The sequence below is a fragment of the Trematomus bernacchii genome, unplaced genomic scaffold (genome assembly GCF_902827165.1).
Source record: "Trematomus bernacchii unplaced genomic scaffold, fTreBer1.1, whole genome shotgun sequence".
NCBI lineage: Eukaryota > Metazoa > Chordata > Actinopteri > Perciformes > Nototheniidae > Trematomus > Trematomus bernacchii.
The window spans coordinates 16170120-16186036 of NW_022987714.1; the positions used below are offsets into that span (position 1 = coordinate 16170120).

The 15917-nt window shown below is 38.7% G+C and overlaps 2 protein-coding genes across 4 annotated transcripts in view; both read right to left on the reverse strand.

The window, feature by feature from the left end:
* edc4 (enhancer of mRNA decapping 4) overlaps positions 1-2341 on the reverse strand; it is a 41851-nt gene extending 39510 nt beyond the window's left edge. For both annotated transcript variants that reach the window (XM_034141355.1, XM_034141354.1), the window contains exon 1: positions 2135-2341. In XM_034141355.1, coding sequence (XP_033997246.1) covers positions 2135-2222 — 88 coding nt within the window. In that variant the 5' untranslated portion in view covers positions 2223-2341. The remainder of the gene's footprint in view (positions 1-2134) is intronic.
* A 3117-nt stretch (positions 2342-5458) lies between these two features.
* Positions 5459-15128, reverse strand: nutf2 (nuclear transport factor 2). Of its 2 annotated transcripts, none has more exons than XM_034141933.1 (5): positions 15028-15128; positions 12905-13026; positions 11245-11316; positions 8588-8686; positions 5459-6316 (listed from the first exon to the last, which is right to left on the reverse strand). In XM_034141933.1, exons 2-5 carry the CDS (start codon positions 13001-13003, stop codon positions 6203-6205), a joined length of 384 nt encoding a protein of 127 aa, XP_033997824.1. In that variant the 5' UTR covers positions 13004-13026; positions 15028-15128; the 3' UTR covers positions 5459-6202. The 2 variants fall into 2 exon arrangements, with proteins under 2 accessions (XP_033997824.1, XP_033997825.1); XM_034141934.1 differs by having other exon boundaries at positions 12905-13068; positions 15028-15106.
* Between the last annotated feature and the right edge of the window lie 789 nt (positions 15129-15917).

Below are 15917 nucleotides of genomic sequence, written 5' to 3' on the forward strand. Positions count from 1 at the left end.
TAGGTAACGGCTGGATATCGTTAGAATGCCCCTGCTTTGCATTGCTCTTGACTAGGTAGTATAAAAAAAAATCATAAGTTTAATACCCTTGCACTATTGCATGATTGACATTTATTTTAATTCAAAATTCAACAACATTTATCATAATACAAGTTGGTATCATGGTGAAGTATTTCGGCAAGCTTTTTGCTAACAAAAACCTCTCTACCTCCATTTTAAATAATCAAATTAAAATGAGACACCTCTGTGATTATGCTTCACGTGACAGTCAGTTTTAAAGTTGACCAAGTGGATGATAATAACAAATAAACTCACATTATACAGATTCATAAAACGTATTCAAGTCATTTTAAAAGCAATAAAATTGAACTTTTGGAGTTTAAAGAAATGTGCATTTGGACTATACTGTAGTTGTGCTCATTTAAAAAGTCAGAATTTTAAACTTCATTTTATTTGTAAAGTATGATACAGATTATATAAATATTCCAGGGAAATGTACTTAATAAAAAATGTGCCCATGTCATCTGTCATTCAAATTTAAAAGTGGTTCTGTTATACACAAAGATATAAAAAAGAAAGGATAATCTGTATCCTAATTACATAACTTCATAATGTGTGTAGTGTTATTACATTGTTTAGCACGTTTTTATTGAATATATTTAAATATTTGGATATACAGTAACATATTAACACTGAAAGAGCATTCTTCATGGTGCCTGCAAGATGTTTACTAAACCCTTCCCCCTTTCAGACATCAAGCAATACCCCCCAGAATCAGAATCGGGTTTATTGCCAGGTAGGTTCACACGTACGAGGATTTTACTTAATGTCATGGTGTAACATTTAAAAAACAAAAATGTAAAAAAAGTACACAGATAGCGAACTATATTAAGAACACTGTAGCCATGTAGCACAATTATTTTTTCATACACATTTTTAAACTTTAGATCAGGAAAACTGCAGGGGGCTTTTACCATTAATATAATAATAAGCCCTGCTAATGTGCATGCTGGCTCACAGCCATTACTTTCTGGGCTACAATACAGTTAAACAGAGCCATGATTACTGTAATCAATTTCACCTGTAATGACAAATCAACGTGTCTGCTGTGAAACAGATATATAGGCATCAAGAAATAGACATTTGCTGTCTGACTAAATCATCTGCATAATAAAAGTTGCCTTTAGTCACGAGAAAATAATAGTATTTTGTATGTGATATGGACCTTGAGTCTGAAATAAAGATTGATTGATATATGTTCCAAGTATGAATAGTTTCTGCTCCTGCGAAGATTAAAACATTATGTGTAGCTATGTGAATATTGTGTATTTTGCCAAACAGATATAACGTTAGTAGACCCGCAGAATACTGTTTACACCTTAGCAAACCTGTTTATTTGCTATTCACCCTCCAAAAATCAAGTAGTGTCTTCAGACAGGAGTGAGCTTCTAAACAACCAAATATTACTGGGCTGCGGGTACCACAAACAAACCTTAAATCAACGAGTGTATTAAAATTGGTCAACTAAACCGACCTTCTACGCAGTTGGAGCTTAAGCTAATTCTTGATTACGTTAGCAGTGAAATAATTCTCGCTAAACAATGCGGTCTTAAACATAACGTTACACCTCAGTTTACGGCTTTTCAATCACAAATTGAGAAAGTGCTACACATATATTTTCGATTAAAGAAAGATGTTTTACTTTTTCGTCACTTGGAAAGCAAAAGAGACAGCTTTCCTACACCAGAAAATAGAGAGACATAAGCTAGCTCGTTACAAAGCTAATACTTGGGACGATAAAATACTTGAGACATTTCCGCCGCAGTTAGCGCTCTAACATTACGCAAAAAGCCTTGGCATATTATTTTCTCTGCGGAAATTAGTAATACAATGCATGTGTTATTTTATTTACAACAAAATGCAGATTTCACACGATGGGGTTGCTTTCGTTACCGGGTAGTGAAACTGCTGCTTGGCTAACTTTACTCCATAGTAGCGCGCTAAACTCAACTCACGCTAGCTAAATACCTATTTAGCTCTTAGCTAGCTAGCTAGCTAGCTAGCTAGTTTAGCATTACATTAGCTTCTGCGGCCTAAACCAGCGCAGCCGCTTTTCATTCCCGGTGCCACTTACCGGTGCTGTTCCCGGGACGGTCGAGCTTTAGAATGTCCCGGAGATGCTGGGTTGCACCCTCAATATCTATATTAGAATTGGACGCCATGTGTAAGGGAAAGGGGAAACTGGGTTAATTTAGGGGGAGATGATAATTTCGTTTTTGATACGATGCTGTCAGTGTTCCTTTCGTTCACCCAGAGCAACCGTCTAAACTTCCGTTATGTCCGCGCCTTACGCTCCGACTCGTGCCTGCGTCAGGTCATTGGTTCCTACCTCAACTTCTTTAGGTTTATTGTACACAAGAGGGCACTGGCTTTCTTCCAAAAATCTGTCACTCTGACTCTTTCGACGTGAATGTTGTATTCATACATCTTTAACTATATGAGAGAGTGATTGGACGTGGTTTGACTTACCAGAATGACCAACCATATCGCAGACAGGGGTCCTCAAAGTCAATACATAATAGATAACCACCCCTCCCAAAGAAACTAATACCACTTAAAAAATAAAAACGGTATGGTTTTCTGTTCATTGGAAAACCAACAAACGTAAAAGCAACCAATGCAGAAAGAAAAAGAAAAAACAAAGAAAAAAAACAGTCAAACAAACAATTATTATAAATAATTAAGAAAATGACTTAAATGTTAGATTAGATTTGTATGTCTCAATCATAGACTGTATATGGTCTCAATCGACGAGTTGATTATTTAAATAAGCTGTCTCTGGCTAGTTTATTATTATTTTTAATGTTTAAACTGGCAAATAAGCTCTAAAATAAAGATAGAGAAGTAAAAAGTACAGTATTTCCCTTTGAAATGAAATGTAGTATAAGTATAAATGTGCATCAATACTTTAGTTAATGCACTTGTGTTAACCCTGAAAATGTTATTCCCATTATTGAATATGGTTTGTCATAAGGTATAAACTCCTGTATGAGGTTAGTTGAAAGAAATAATATTAAGTTGAACGTAATATTTTTTATTCAAATGTAATAGTATTACTTTAAACTAACCTAATACAGTTACAGGAAATCTGTTGACATAATACATTTAATTAAAGTATTCTCCACTGACATTGTCTTCAACTTTGATAGCTTCTTCTCTTGACCTGTTCAGGATAGTTATGCATTGTTATTTAATACATTTATTACATGGTGTTTCATACATTTGTATATAATGGTCAGGGTTGAGAAGGAGACTTTAAAATTGATATATGTCACAATTACTAGTTACGCGTAATCCAAAAAAATGTAACAGCAATCTGATTACATTATTTAATGTAACTGTAAGGGAATACAGTTACCTTTTTTTGGTGTCCTGATTACATTATACAGTGGAGGAAATACGTATTGATCCCTTGCAGATTTAGTAAGTTTGCCCACTTACAAAGAAATGAACAGTCTATAATTGTAATGGTAGGTTTATTTTAACAGTGAGAGTAAGAATATCAAAAGAAGAAAATCCAGAAATAGACATTATATAAAAGATAAAAATTGATTTGCATTTAACTGTGGGAAATAAGTATTTGATCCCCTTGCAAAACATGTGTTAGTACTTGGTGGAGAAACCCTTGTTGGACAGCACAGAGGTCAGATGCTGAACATTTCGGGATTGTGGTCCACTCCTCTCTGAAGATCCTCTCCAAATCCTGAATGTTTTGAGGCAGCTAATAAAACACTGACTTTTCTCCCTTTTAAATGTTCCAATTAGTAAGATATTGTGTGCTTTGATTGCTGGTATTTACATATATTTTATTTTAATTTATATTCGGTGTTCCTTCTTGGAAATTAGTTGTACGCCGTTTAGTTGATGTTACAAAATTGTATGTCAAATGTCAGCCAGTTTTGACCTGAATCAACACAGCTGCACCTAGACCCATTTCTAACATTACTGTTCACAGAGCTACACCTTGGCGGCCACGTGTAATTCTCCTATTGATTCATTTGGATATTAAGCTGATTACACAAGACTGTGAAACATGAGAGGATACAGTGATGACACTTGTGCCCAACCCTATTGTCTTCTTATGTGCTGGTTTAGCAATGGCACCAAATATATATCAGGTCAAGCTGTCACTATGGAAACAGTTGAGATACATGCTTCTCTTCCTGGAACATCTGCCGAATGTTTGTTGTGATCCATGATTTTTATTTATGACGTCCTCTGCAATCCTATCTTGACACCAGAGGTGGGAAGTACATTTACTTTACTGTACTTAACATGTTGAGTTACTTGTACTTTACTTGAGTATTTCCATGCTCATCATTGCTTGACGCTTTCTTCACATATCAAATGAATTTGCTTTCATATTGGCTGTACGGTGTCAACCGCTGTAGGGGATAAACCCTAGTAGCACCTTTTAGAATATTTGGTTACAGCTACCCTTGACTATAGGGATTAACCATCCAGTGTTTTTTCTAGGTCTGTGATTTCACAGATGCCGCAATATGGGCTAGTGCAATATCATAATTGCAGGAAGCGCAATATTGGTTAAAGCAAGATATACCATTTCTGTATTATTCTGAGTATTGAAGTGGTGCGTCACATTCTGAAAACTTGTATTTTTATTCTTGAGACTTTCGCAAAGGAAATGAGAATAATGGTGCAATAATGATCATTTCCTCAAACATTGTGTATCGCATATGCAATATCAGTCAGAATAATTGCAATTAGATCTTTTTAACAAATCATGCAGCCTTAGTTATTTTTGCCTGAAACAGTGACTCATGGCATCTTATGATACTGAGCACAGATCTATAATTAAAGCAATTTTATTCTCAAGTTTCAAATCTGTGTACTTCACTATATGAAACTCATTTGTTTCATTTCCATGTAAGGCAACACTGAGTCATGACTATGAATGCAACTCATACCTGGGTAATAGAGTGACAAATAGTAGTTAGATGGCCTGGTCAGATCTGTCCGACACACGGTCCACTTAATAAGGTCAGTATCTACATAATTACGGTTTGGCATTTATTTGAACATTTCAGTCAATTGGATCACAATAGATATAAATGAGAAATTGTTAATTGTCCAGCTGATCCTCTGGAGTAAGGCGACTCATTTGCAAAAAGCCAAAATCAGATGCACTCAAAGCTGGGGGAGGCAGTTTATTTGTGATTCTGATTGGCTAAATTCTCTTGTTACGATTTGCTAAAGTCTCCTTTTCTCTCTACTTGAATTACAATATTCCAAAAGGTCATTTTGCAATTCTTGCCCAGTGAGGCATAAATATACTGCCTTCTCCAGCTTTAAATACTTTCAATAAGACTTACTGTGGAGGGGTAAGTGAACGATTTGGAAATCAATCAGCTGTAGAGAATGATATGAAGAGACACCGTTAAGAAAAAAGTCCAGGTTTTATTGTCTATGGCGGCTGTTGTCCATGTTAAATGCCAGACGTGTGAGAGACAGAGAGAGCAAGAGAGATGGAGAAAAAGAGGGGAAATGCAGGAGCCAATCACACAGCATGGTGAGACTTTATGTCCTCCATGTTTCTTTGGTTTGCAAGAGCAAAACCTGGCATGACAGCGACTCATGGCAAAGTTAATAATTGGAAGTTAAACACAATGAGGCAACATACAAGTAGGATCTAAAAACAACTTAAAACACAAGAACTGATGAACCTGAACACGGATTTCCAACCCGGTCAATGACAGTGCTAGCAGAACTGAGTGCAGTCAACAGTAGAGTTGGTAAGGATTTAGTAAAGAAGGGTGGAGAGCAGGGAGGTCATCTGTTTGAGGGTGGATATTGTAATGGAGGGGGGGGGGGTGCTCCCAGGGCCATGCAGATCAGCGGAGTGGCAGACAGGGGCATCTGATTGGTTCGCCGGCTCTGAGCAAAGAAACGCGTCGCAGTTCTACTGGCTGTGGTGGTCTGAAAAAGAAACCACCTGGATGAGGTTCAGTGATTGACATCTAGAATCCGGTGTTTGCTTGTTTAGTCAAGCAGGCGTAAATGAGAGAGCAGGAGGGAGGGACGAGTGTTCCCTCTTTCTCTCTCCCTTCCCCTCCCTCCGTACTTCATCACGTGATGCCCTTCACTATGGCCGCCCCTGCCCACCAGAGTGGAGAAGGGGGAGTTATCCAAAGTTGTGAATGGCCAGCCTGAACATGTCATTGGTGCACACCCACGCGTCGTTAATGTTCTTCAGGATGAAACTCTGGTGGAAACCCATGATGGGGTCGTCATCTGCCTGCAAACACACACACACACAGAAAGAGTCGGGGTTCAGAACAAAGTCAGCAATACAGTGATTGTATTTAGCAGCAGATCATGTTAAAGGGGCCCTATCATGCTCATGCTCATTTTCAGGTTCATATTTGTATTTTGTGCCTCTACTGTCTACTGCTGCAGCACCTCTTTTCACCCTCTGTCTGAAACCAGAGCCCAGTCTGGCTCGTTAGCAGCCCGGCTCTGTTGTGATTGGTCAACCACTTAGAGATAAACAAAAGTTATTTCTAAATACAAGATGTTTACAAAGTCATTATGGTAAATATTGTCAATTATCATATTTAGGATTTTTGCAACGATTGAGCAGCCCTAATGGTTATCCTGTGCGTTCCTCTAGGCAAACACATTGTGAGCTTCCTTGAGGACAAGCATGTTATTGCATCAGCTTTCGAGTCTTTCCATTACGAAGAGGATTTTTAGTAACTTGAGTGTGTATTTTTGTGTGAGTGTGCTTGAGTGTGTGTGTGCGTATTTTCACACACACAAAACACACATCGCCTGTTGTAATGACTCTGCCTCTAAGATGCCCCGTTCAGCGCTCGTTATTGTACCTTCACAAGCTTCAACTCGTTTTTTATATTCTTAAAGGAGAGGTGTCATGGCCATTTCCACTGATCATAATTCCATTGTTGAGGTCTACTAGAATAGGTTTATACTGTGCAATTTTCCAAACTCACATTGGTTTCTCATACAGCATCTCTGTAAACTACGTGTATTCACTGAATTTCACTCTCTGCCTTTAACGGCTCGTTGTAGCTCCAATAGCTCCAGCCCCCACCCTCCCTGTGAGCACAGTGTGCTCTGATTGGTCGGGACGTTGTGAATCGCGCTGAGCTCCGTGGAGGTGTTGTTTCCTTGTTTAGGATACATAGCCAAACACAGCCAAACTCATCCTGAGCACACACAAACTCACAGCCGAAGTAAAAACAATAAGTGTGGCTTGATATTGAGTAAGAAAAAGGTTGATAAACGCTGTGAGAATGGGTCTGCAGAGAGAATTTCGCCGTTGTCCCAACTGTCTGTTATCAGCCTGCAGCCAGGGAGGAGAAATCAGCAGAGCTGCCTGCACTGTGTGTGTGTGTGTGTGAGGAAGTCCGTGGATTGGTCAATTTGGACCAATCAGCGGGGGCTTAACGTAACGGTTCCACGGACGTAACGTAACGGCTCCACGGATTGGTCCATTTCGTTCCGGGTACGGCATTACATCATGCCGTACCCGGAAGAATCAAATGGGCAGTGACGTATCTCCAACGAGGCGTTTTGGGGAGGTATTTTCTGTGTTAGAGTTTTACTCGCTACAGGGTGTACTTTGAGGGTTTGTGACTCTGCACACCGTTTACATGCATAAAAACCTTCATAGCACACAAGGGGACGGGTAATAACCGGAAAAGCATGACACCTCTCCTTTAAGGCCAATAGCCACTGTCCTGGGCCCTGTCGTGTTACTATCAGCCTGTCATTCTTTACTTCAGGGTGACGTAGGGGGAAGAGGTAGAGAGGGAGGGAAGCAGTGCTGATCAGACTGAGAGGAGATGTGATCCTTGACAAGTTGACAAATCTTAATAATAATAATACATTACATTTATAAAGCGCTTTTCCTGGTGCTCAAAGCGCTTACAAGCAAGTAAAACTAAATAACAACAAAAGTAGAAAGTGCTAAGCTAGGTGGAATAAGGGCGAGGGGTTAATTGATTAGGAGTTGAAGGCAAGAGTGAAAAGGTGAGTTTTGAGGGATTGTTTGAATGATGTGAGAGTGTTGGCGGATCTGACGTGGCTGGGGAGGGAGTTCCAGAGTGTGGGGGAGGCTGCTGCGAACGCCCTGTCACCCCAGGTCCGGAGCAAGCCTCAAAACTATATATTTATCGTCTGAATATTACAATACAAATGTGATATTCTGAAAGCCAAGACTTTGTTTAGAAACAACCACACCCTAAACTGATCAAAAAATGAGTTTTTCTCATAAATCTCGAAGGATTTCAATAGCACGGGTCACATATTCAAATTGTGTAAAGGGGTTGGGGAGTACTACCCAATATGTGGAAAAAGTGGAGTATTCTCTTAAAGGAACCTTAATAGTTTGTCTGTTTGATAGTATGGCAACAGAAATAATTGGAACACAGGTACAAAAATGAAACATACATTCCCTAGCATTCAATGTGTGATTATTAAATTGCGAAACAAATGACATGCTTAACATGCTCTAAAATAAGGTATAAAGGATAGTGCTACTTACTTTTAGCTGTCCTACAACCATACTCAAGATGCAGCAGTCTGGAGTTGGCTGGTGGTCCTGCGCTGTTATACTATGCGCTATTTTTGTGAAGGGTAGACCCTGGCACACACAGGAAAAACACACAAAAATATAGGAGTCAAAACATTTACTTAAGATCTTGAGCTATTTTCATCGAAATGTATTTATAAAATATAAGAAAAACAAGTATTATCCTCAATACAATTGTACTTAGGGGTTTTACTACCCTAAATAGGTTGGGGAGGAATCGGTTTACCATTACTTGGCTCCTGTATGTTTACATGGTAATTATAATAATAATAATACGTTTATTTATTATAGCTCCTTTCACAGGTACTTGCAGTAATCAGGTTACAACAGTGCATGTAAATAGGTTCCGATTACCTACAACCTGCTTTCTTGAGTGCATGTAAAGTTAGCGGCTGCCCCCCCACTGTAGAGCATTTCCCCCCCAGCTTCCCCCCTAACTTTTGTGTCCCTAAAACTGTACTTGTAGAAACAAACCTACACTATTGGGGCGTTCACACCAAGTTCTTTTCCCACTATAGTTCATGAGAACTCAGTTCATGAGAACTTCAGTAGAAGCTGCTAGGACTCCCAGCAGCTTCTACTGAAGCCTTCCGAGTAAATCGCCAGAACGCCGACACCTCCTCATCTCCACCGCTCCCATGTTTTCTTTTGTGTTGCCATAAGTTAGTCTCTCTGCGTTTGTGCGCTGGGCTAATGCTAATGCTAATAATGCTAATGCGAGGATAATAAAATGGCGGCTTCACAAAACCTTTTGGGAGTTTTACGGGGCGTGGTTTGCATTCCGCCCAGCCAATCAGAAATAGGAAACTTTTTCTCCCACGAAAGTCCCTGCTCTCTAGCAGGGACTGAAAAGGGGGTAAAAATGGTTCTGATTAACTAATTTAGTTCAGGGGGCTTTTTGGTATGAACGCAAATATATCTGAGTTCTGATGAACTATTGTGGGAAAAGTACTCCGGTGTGAACGCGCTATATGTCCACAAGCTTCTCAAGCAATGAAACAAGCAGTTAATTAATTAAAAGTGAATCATTTTAAATATCATCTTAGGCCCGTTAAAAACGCAGCTACGGCCCTGCATTAAACTGCGGAGCGGCGTTCACAGACCGCGGCTCACAGAGCTGCAGAGAGACCGAGCTGTCCCAGCACCTGAGGGTGGATCAGCTTCCCCTTGGAGCATTTCCCCTTCGACTGGTTTTGTTTTTACTAAGGACGAGAGCTTGAAACAAAATATTAATAAAGCGCTGCCGTTTGAATCGATAGCGTTTAACAGACGGTCGCTGTTTGGGACGTTACGTTACAAAATACTACGCAGACAGCGCTAGCTGGGAGATTGATCACTTTATTTGCTAAACTATGCGTACTATTAAATCCACGTATTACTCTCACACATCACAGCAATGAGGCTGATACATTAAACCAGGATACATCCTTTACCGTCAAACTGGATCTAAACACAGCTGCCTGTGTGCTTTGATAAATACTACGATTTTATATTTATATTTATTATAGGCTATGCTACTTATCAGCTACATGGCCATAACGTGTAAAGTTATACAAGCATTTGTACCAGTGCTTTTCACAAGTAGACTCTTGCAGGCCAGAGTAGCTGGAGTGATTCAACAATAAAAAAAAGACATATCTGAGAAGTGATCAGGATGAACAGAAAGAGGAAAAGGAAAAGAGAGATGAAGAGACCAGGAGGGTCAGAGCAGGAGGAAGAGGAGGAGATGAAGAGACCAGGAGGGTCAGAGCAGGAGGAAGAGGAGGAGATGAAGAGACCAGGAGGGTCAGAGCAGGAGGAAGAGGAGGAGATGAAGAGACCAGGAGGGTCAGAGCAGGAGGAAGAGGAGGAGATGAAGACATTAGTGAATAAGAAGAAATGTATGTGAGGAATAAAGATGAGGTGTCAGAAAGAGGGACAGAGGCAGTGATCAGGAGGCAGATGAGACTCCAGCTGGACCACATGGTATGTTTTTATTCTCCTTACATATTCCATTACAGCAGCACAATCTGGCGGCTCTTAGTATTGACAAATATTTATTGAAATGTGTTGGCCCCCCCCCCCAAACGCGGCGCACCTACAGTGTAAGCGCGCCACAGTTTCGCCGCTGCGAGGCTCCACTAGCACCCACCCACACCTTTAACACCAATTGTATAAATGTTGGAAGCTTAAAAGTAGAAGTAAAAAGCTAGGCTATATAGGAACTGCATCACAGTCACATGGCTTTGCATCACCGACGCTAAGCTAAAGGCGGCTAATGTTTAGCGTGATGATGTTTAGTTGTGTCATTTGTTAGCAGCCTCTGTTTTAATGACACATACTGTAGAAGCTTCGGACATTCACAAGTGGTGTATTTACTGACAGATTGTATGTCGTAGAACAAAATTGAAAATCCCTTAAGCTTTTGTTAACCACAGATCTTATTTCCAGGGTCAAACTAAAAATAGTTTTGGCTTCGAGACGAGGAAAGCAGAAGTGGTAAAATGCTAACTCTTTTCTAGCTTTAAGGACTCATTCGTGCACCACTCATTCACCAGTGTGTTTTGTACTTAGGCCAAACACCACCTGTTACACATCAACACTGTATATAGCTTAAGTTATAGACTCACAGTGAGCTTTTCAACAATCGCTCTTTTTCCTTGGAACTGCTGTCCTTCCCATGTGAGGCATGATGCATCAATCTGTGTGAAGAGACAAAGATAAATAGATCAAGAAAGAAATGGGTAAAATATGAGTTGCACACAATTCTATTTACAGATGAAAGGGCTTCCAAAAAAGTCACATAACATAACTCTAATGATATTACCTTAGCTCAAAGTTCCATCTGTTTAAAATTAAGTTATGTCGTTTTGAGAGTCAGAAGGATTTTTTACATGGGATTTATTATGACACTCAATGACTACATTGTGTCGTTTTTCTTAGTTACACTGTAGCCAACAGATCTAATTGATTATGATGATTATTTGATGCGTAAAACTGAGTTAAAATACAGAAAGTATAATTTCCTGGTGTAACCTACAACCTACTTATACACAAGTAAAGCTAAAAAAACATTGTTCTAAAATGGATTCAATACTAGCCGTACGCTGAAGGCAACAGGTGTTAAGGTTAGCACAGAAAGCTGTCTGGGCTGTGAGTAAATGACACTAGTGTACACAATTCGTGGTCAGCAAGAACAACGACGCAGAGAGAGTTGTGTTCAAGTCAAGTTTTAGTTTGTATTTTCCATGTCATAGCATAAGAGATGTTTTTCAGTGTCCTAGTCCAGTGTGACCTGTGGCCTTCTGCAGAAGTGTTTGTTCACTGTTCGTACAGAGTAATAAAGAAGTGTTTTAAATGTTCCTTATTTCTATAATTTAAACATTTCTCTTTTACCAAAGTTGTCAGTCGTCAAAATGCAGACTCGGTCCCCAGAAAGAGATTTCTTTCTGTATTTGATACATGCATTACTGTCTGTTTATAGTAAATGAAAAGAAACATATCCTTACAAATGTGTGTTTTTGCCCGGTGTGCCAAACCGTGAGTCCTTAACCGGACCGTGACTTATGTGTACCGTTACACCCCTGTGACTAATTCATTGCTGTTAAATGGTTTTATTTTTACGTGACTTGTGCTCCTGCCCAAACTAACTCCTCTAAAGTAGTAGGTCTATGTATTTATTTAGGCATCAGCCAAATAAAGAAAAAAAGAAAAGTCAATAAGTAGACACAATTTAATGTATGATTCCAAATATATTCCCTTTAGGGCCAACAATCTAACAATTACCATCATAAACAAAAGATTTGAAGATTCAATTATAAGGTCTAAAATCACAGTGTTTTTTTACGTTATAATAAACCAATAATTTCAAATGCCCATTACAATGATCCAGTCTAGACTGCTGAGATTAAGTTTACTTTACAGATTAAAAGATCTGCCATCATGTATCTGTGATTGTACAATATTATACACAACACTGATTAATCCAATGAAAGCAGCAACACTGTGGAAACACACAGCAACCCACCCCCAAGAAAACAATTAAAAACTAAATAACATTCATAGATTTTGTGTCAGATATATTGTTAATGATGATTCATTGTTGATCAAGCGAGTCCAAACAGACCACACTCCCATGTAAGCAGACGCTGCCTTCAACTAGATGTGTGCATCTAGTAAAGGAGGGAGGTACCAGCAATCTTATAAGGTATTTGTTGAATTTAGAAATCGAAAAAGTTGAATCATGAGACGTCTTGTAACTGAATGAAAGCAAGGTTCTGTGACACTCACATATATGGATCCGAGTTGCGATCTGTCAGAGTCAAACATCTGGTAGTAGTGCTGCACAAAGCTGGATCCTATCTGCTCCCAAAGAGGCTGGTCCACCATCCTGAATCACCCTGCAACACACACTGGGAACATGGAGAGGCAGCTGGTCAGAGAGCCTCCTTATCCTGTCAAGACAGTATTCAAAATGATTTGATTCATGTGCTACGGCTAATTTCCTTGTATCTTGTGTTTCCTATTATCCCTCTATGCATGTTTGTGGTATGCTTGTATGAAATGTATTCATGTAAGTGTATTTGAGTAATTAAAAAGGCACAATGCAAAATACTTATATTTTTATTACAACTTTTATTGTTATTCAAAGCTAGTGGAAGTGTGACAGTTTATTTTAATTTTATATTTTGTCTACCCCAATTATAAAAAGTAAAGATTCTATTAAAGGGAGTGCGTGAAGGATTTGGAAGCATCTAGCGTAATGGCTGCTGATTTCAACCAACTGAATACCATTCTGCTCACGCCCTGCTCGATCCATTCTTACTATAACACTACTTTAGCAGGAAAGAAATACAGCGACGACTGGCTTTGCCTCGGCGTGTCAGAGAACTACATTGGGCTTAATGTGAAATATAAACAAGAAGGCTCATCTAGAGCCAGGGTTTGATTTGTCTATCATTATCTACTGTAGAAACGGTGGAAGAGGACTCATTTGTAGATATGAAGAACCAATTCTTGAAAAGATAACAAAACCAGAAAGACCTTTTGACATACTGTACCATGACTTTTTGGACACTAATGTTTTTATTTTCAACCTACTATGCTATCACTTCTTTGACATACTATATTATTACTTTTTATGACGTTTCTTATGGATGCTATACTACAACTACTTTTGAACTACCATACTATGACTTTTTCCCCCAACTTACTATACTTTGATTTTTTCTTTACTAAGACATTTTTAGATATACTAAACCATTACTTTTTTGAAGTACTAAACTGACTATTTTTCCACATACTCAACTAACAAAAATGTTTATTATGCATACCATTATACGACTTTTTCAGATGATTATACACAAGATAGCTATGGATTGTAGATTCAATTTCTGCAATAGATACCTCTTAATATCAGACAATAGCCTTTTATGATTAGAAACACTTATAGAAACCTTTTTTACTTAAATACAATGTTAATAGAGTTACATTCAATTCAAAGCAAGTAATTTACATGAAGCCATGTTGATATTAATGCATTAACAGACTGAAATCACATACATTTATCTCAGCTTGAAAGAAAACTTGATTTACTTGTTTTCTGTAAGAAGTCACTGCTTCCTTCATGCCACAGTTTAAAACAAGAAACAAACAAACAAACAACAAAACACGTTCACCATCAAATTCTCCACACCACACTGCAAAACATAAACCTGTAAACTACATTAACCAGCGGAGTTTTGCCAGACAAGCCGCACTGGTTTGTGGGCTTGGGTGACACTGACAGCAGTCATGTGCTTAAACATAACGATACACTGTTGTCAGGAACACTCCGAGAGCTCTGAAAATGAGTCAAAACAACATACCATACATACCAAAGGGTCATACATCCTTATAGGTATGTTTAAAAATACCCAAGGCTAGTGTAAATCAGCCTATTTAAAATGTTTACTAATGGAAAAGCTCTTGTAGCGTTATGGCTAGTTAAGCTAACTAGCTTCAACTAGCTTGTGGGCAGTTTTGTTTGCTAACATTGACTAAGCCTGTGCTAGCGAGGACAGTTCATATACTTACCATGTGTCCCCGTCAGCTAATGTTAGACGTCAGATACATTATATATCCAGGCGTTAGATTATTGGCTGGCTGTCTTTGGCCTCTTCCCCTGGTGCTAAAAATACCCGTCTCCTTCACTGCTCCGGGCCCGCGCACACAACTCTGGAACCCCGAAGCAGCTACCCTACATAGGCGTGCCCGACGCTAGCCCTTAACCGGGTAGCACCAGCCAATTGAACTACTTATACCTCCTCATATTTGTTCAAATGTCAGACCTAACTAGCGCGTTTTGTTTGCGCACATGTTTCCATTCACTATACCACAAGACTGTTTATTAAAATTAAGTAATAAAAACTTACCTCTAACCAACACCGAGGCCGGCTTCTCGATCGCACAGTGCAGTGTCTGCTCCCCTACGAGGGCACGCACGTAGAGCCGTAACCAGCCCGTTGGTTTCTGGGTATCGTAGTCTTTGTAAACATCACTTTTTGGCATTTGATTGAGGGCTAGTACATTTAAAAAAAGAAAGGAACAAAAAAGTGGTTGTAGCTTTTGTAAATAAAGCATGACAGAGAAAAGGTAATTGTATTCAACCTATGATTGGTTATGGTTCATTCTGCATATTAGCATATTTAAGTTACTCAAATCATGTTTGAAGGTGATGATCCTCAAATGTTGTCTTGACAACATGTTTCCTGCATGGTCACAAAAGTCAGTTACTACAGGTATGAAAAATTAGAAGTTGAATAAATAACCAATAAAGCAAAACAATTGTAATATATTGAACAATTAGGTAGGCAACAATAAGCCTTTATTTTTTTTTTAAAAGCAACATGACTTGGTAAAATCTTTTCATATTCAGATAATAGCATTTATATACTGAGTTTGTAGTGTCAGCAGGTTTTAAAATAATGTACTCCGGACGACCATAACTCCTTTATATAGTTTGCATTACTTTTTCAGTCATGTCCGTCTAATACAATTATGTATGTGATCAAACCCTAGAATATAAAGTTATACATTCAACATTTTCATTATGTACACATTCAAATGTTGAAATCCTCTCAATACAATGTCTTTTACATTGTGGCCATTAAGACAAAATATTCAGTAAATGTGATTCGTCTCTTGCAAATTGACAGAACATTTCGGTAAATTGAAGGGAGGACATTTTTTCAAAAATGACGTCAACACGAACACTATATAACTGGCATTCACAGATTACTGTCCATGAAAGGAGTTTATCTGG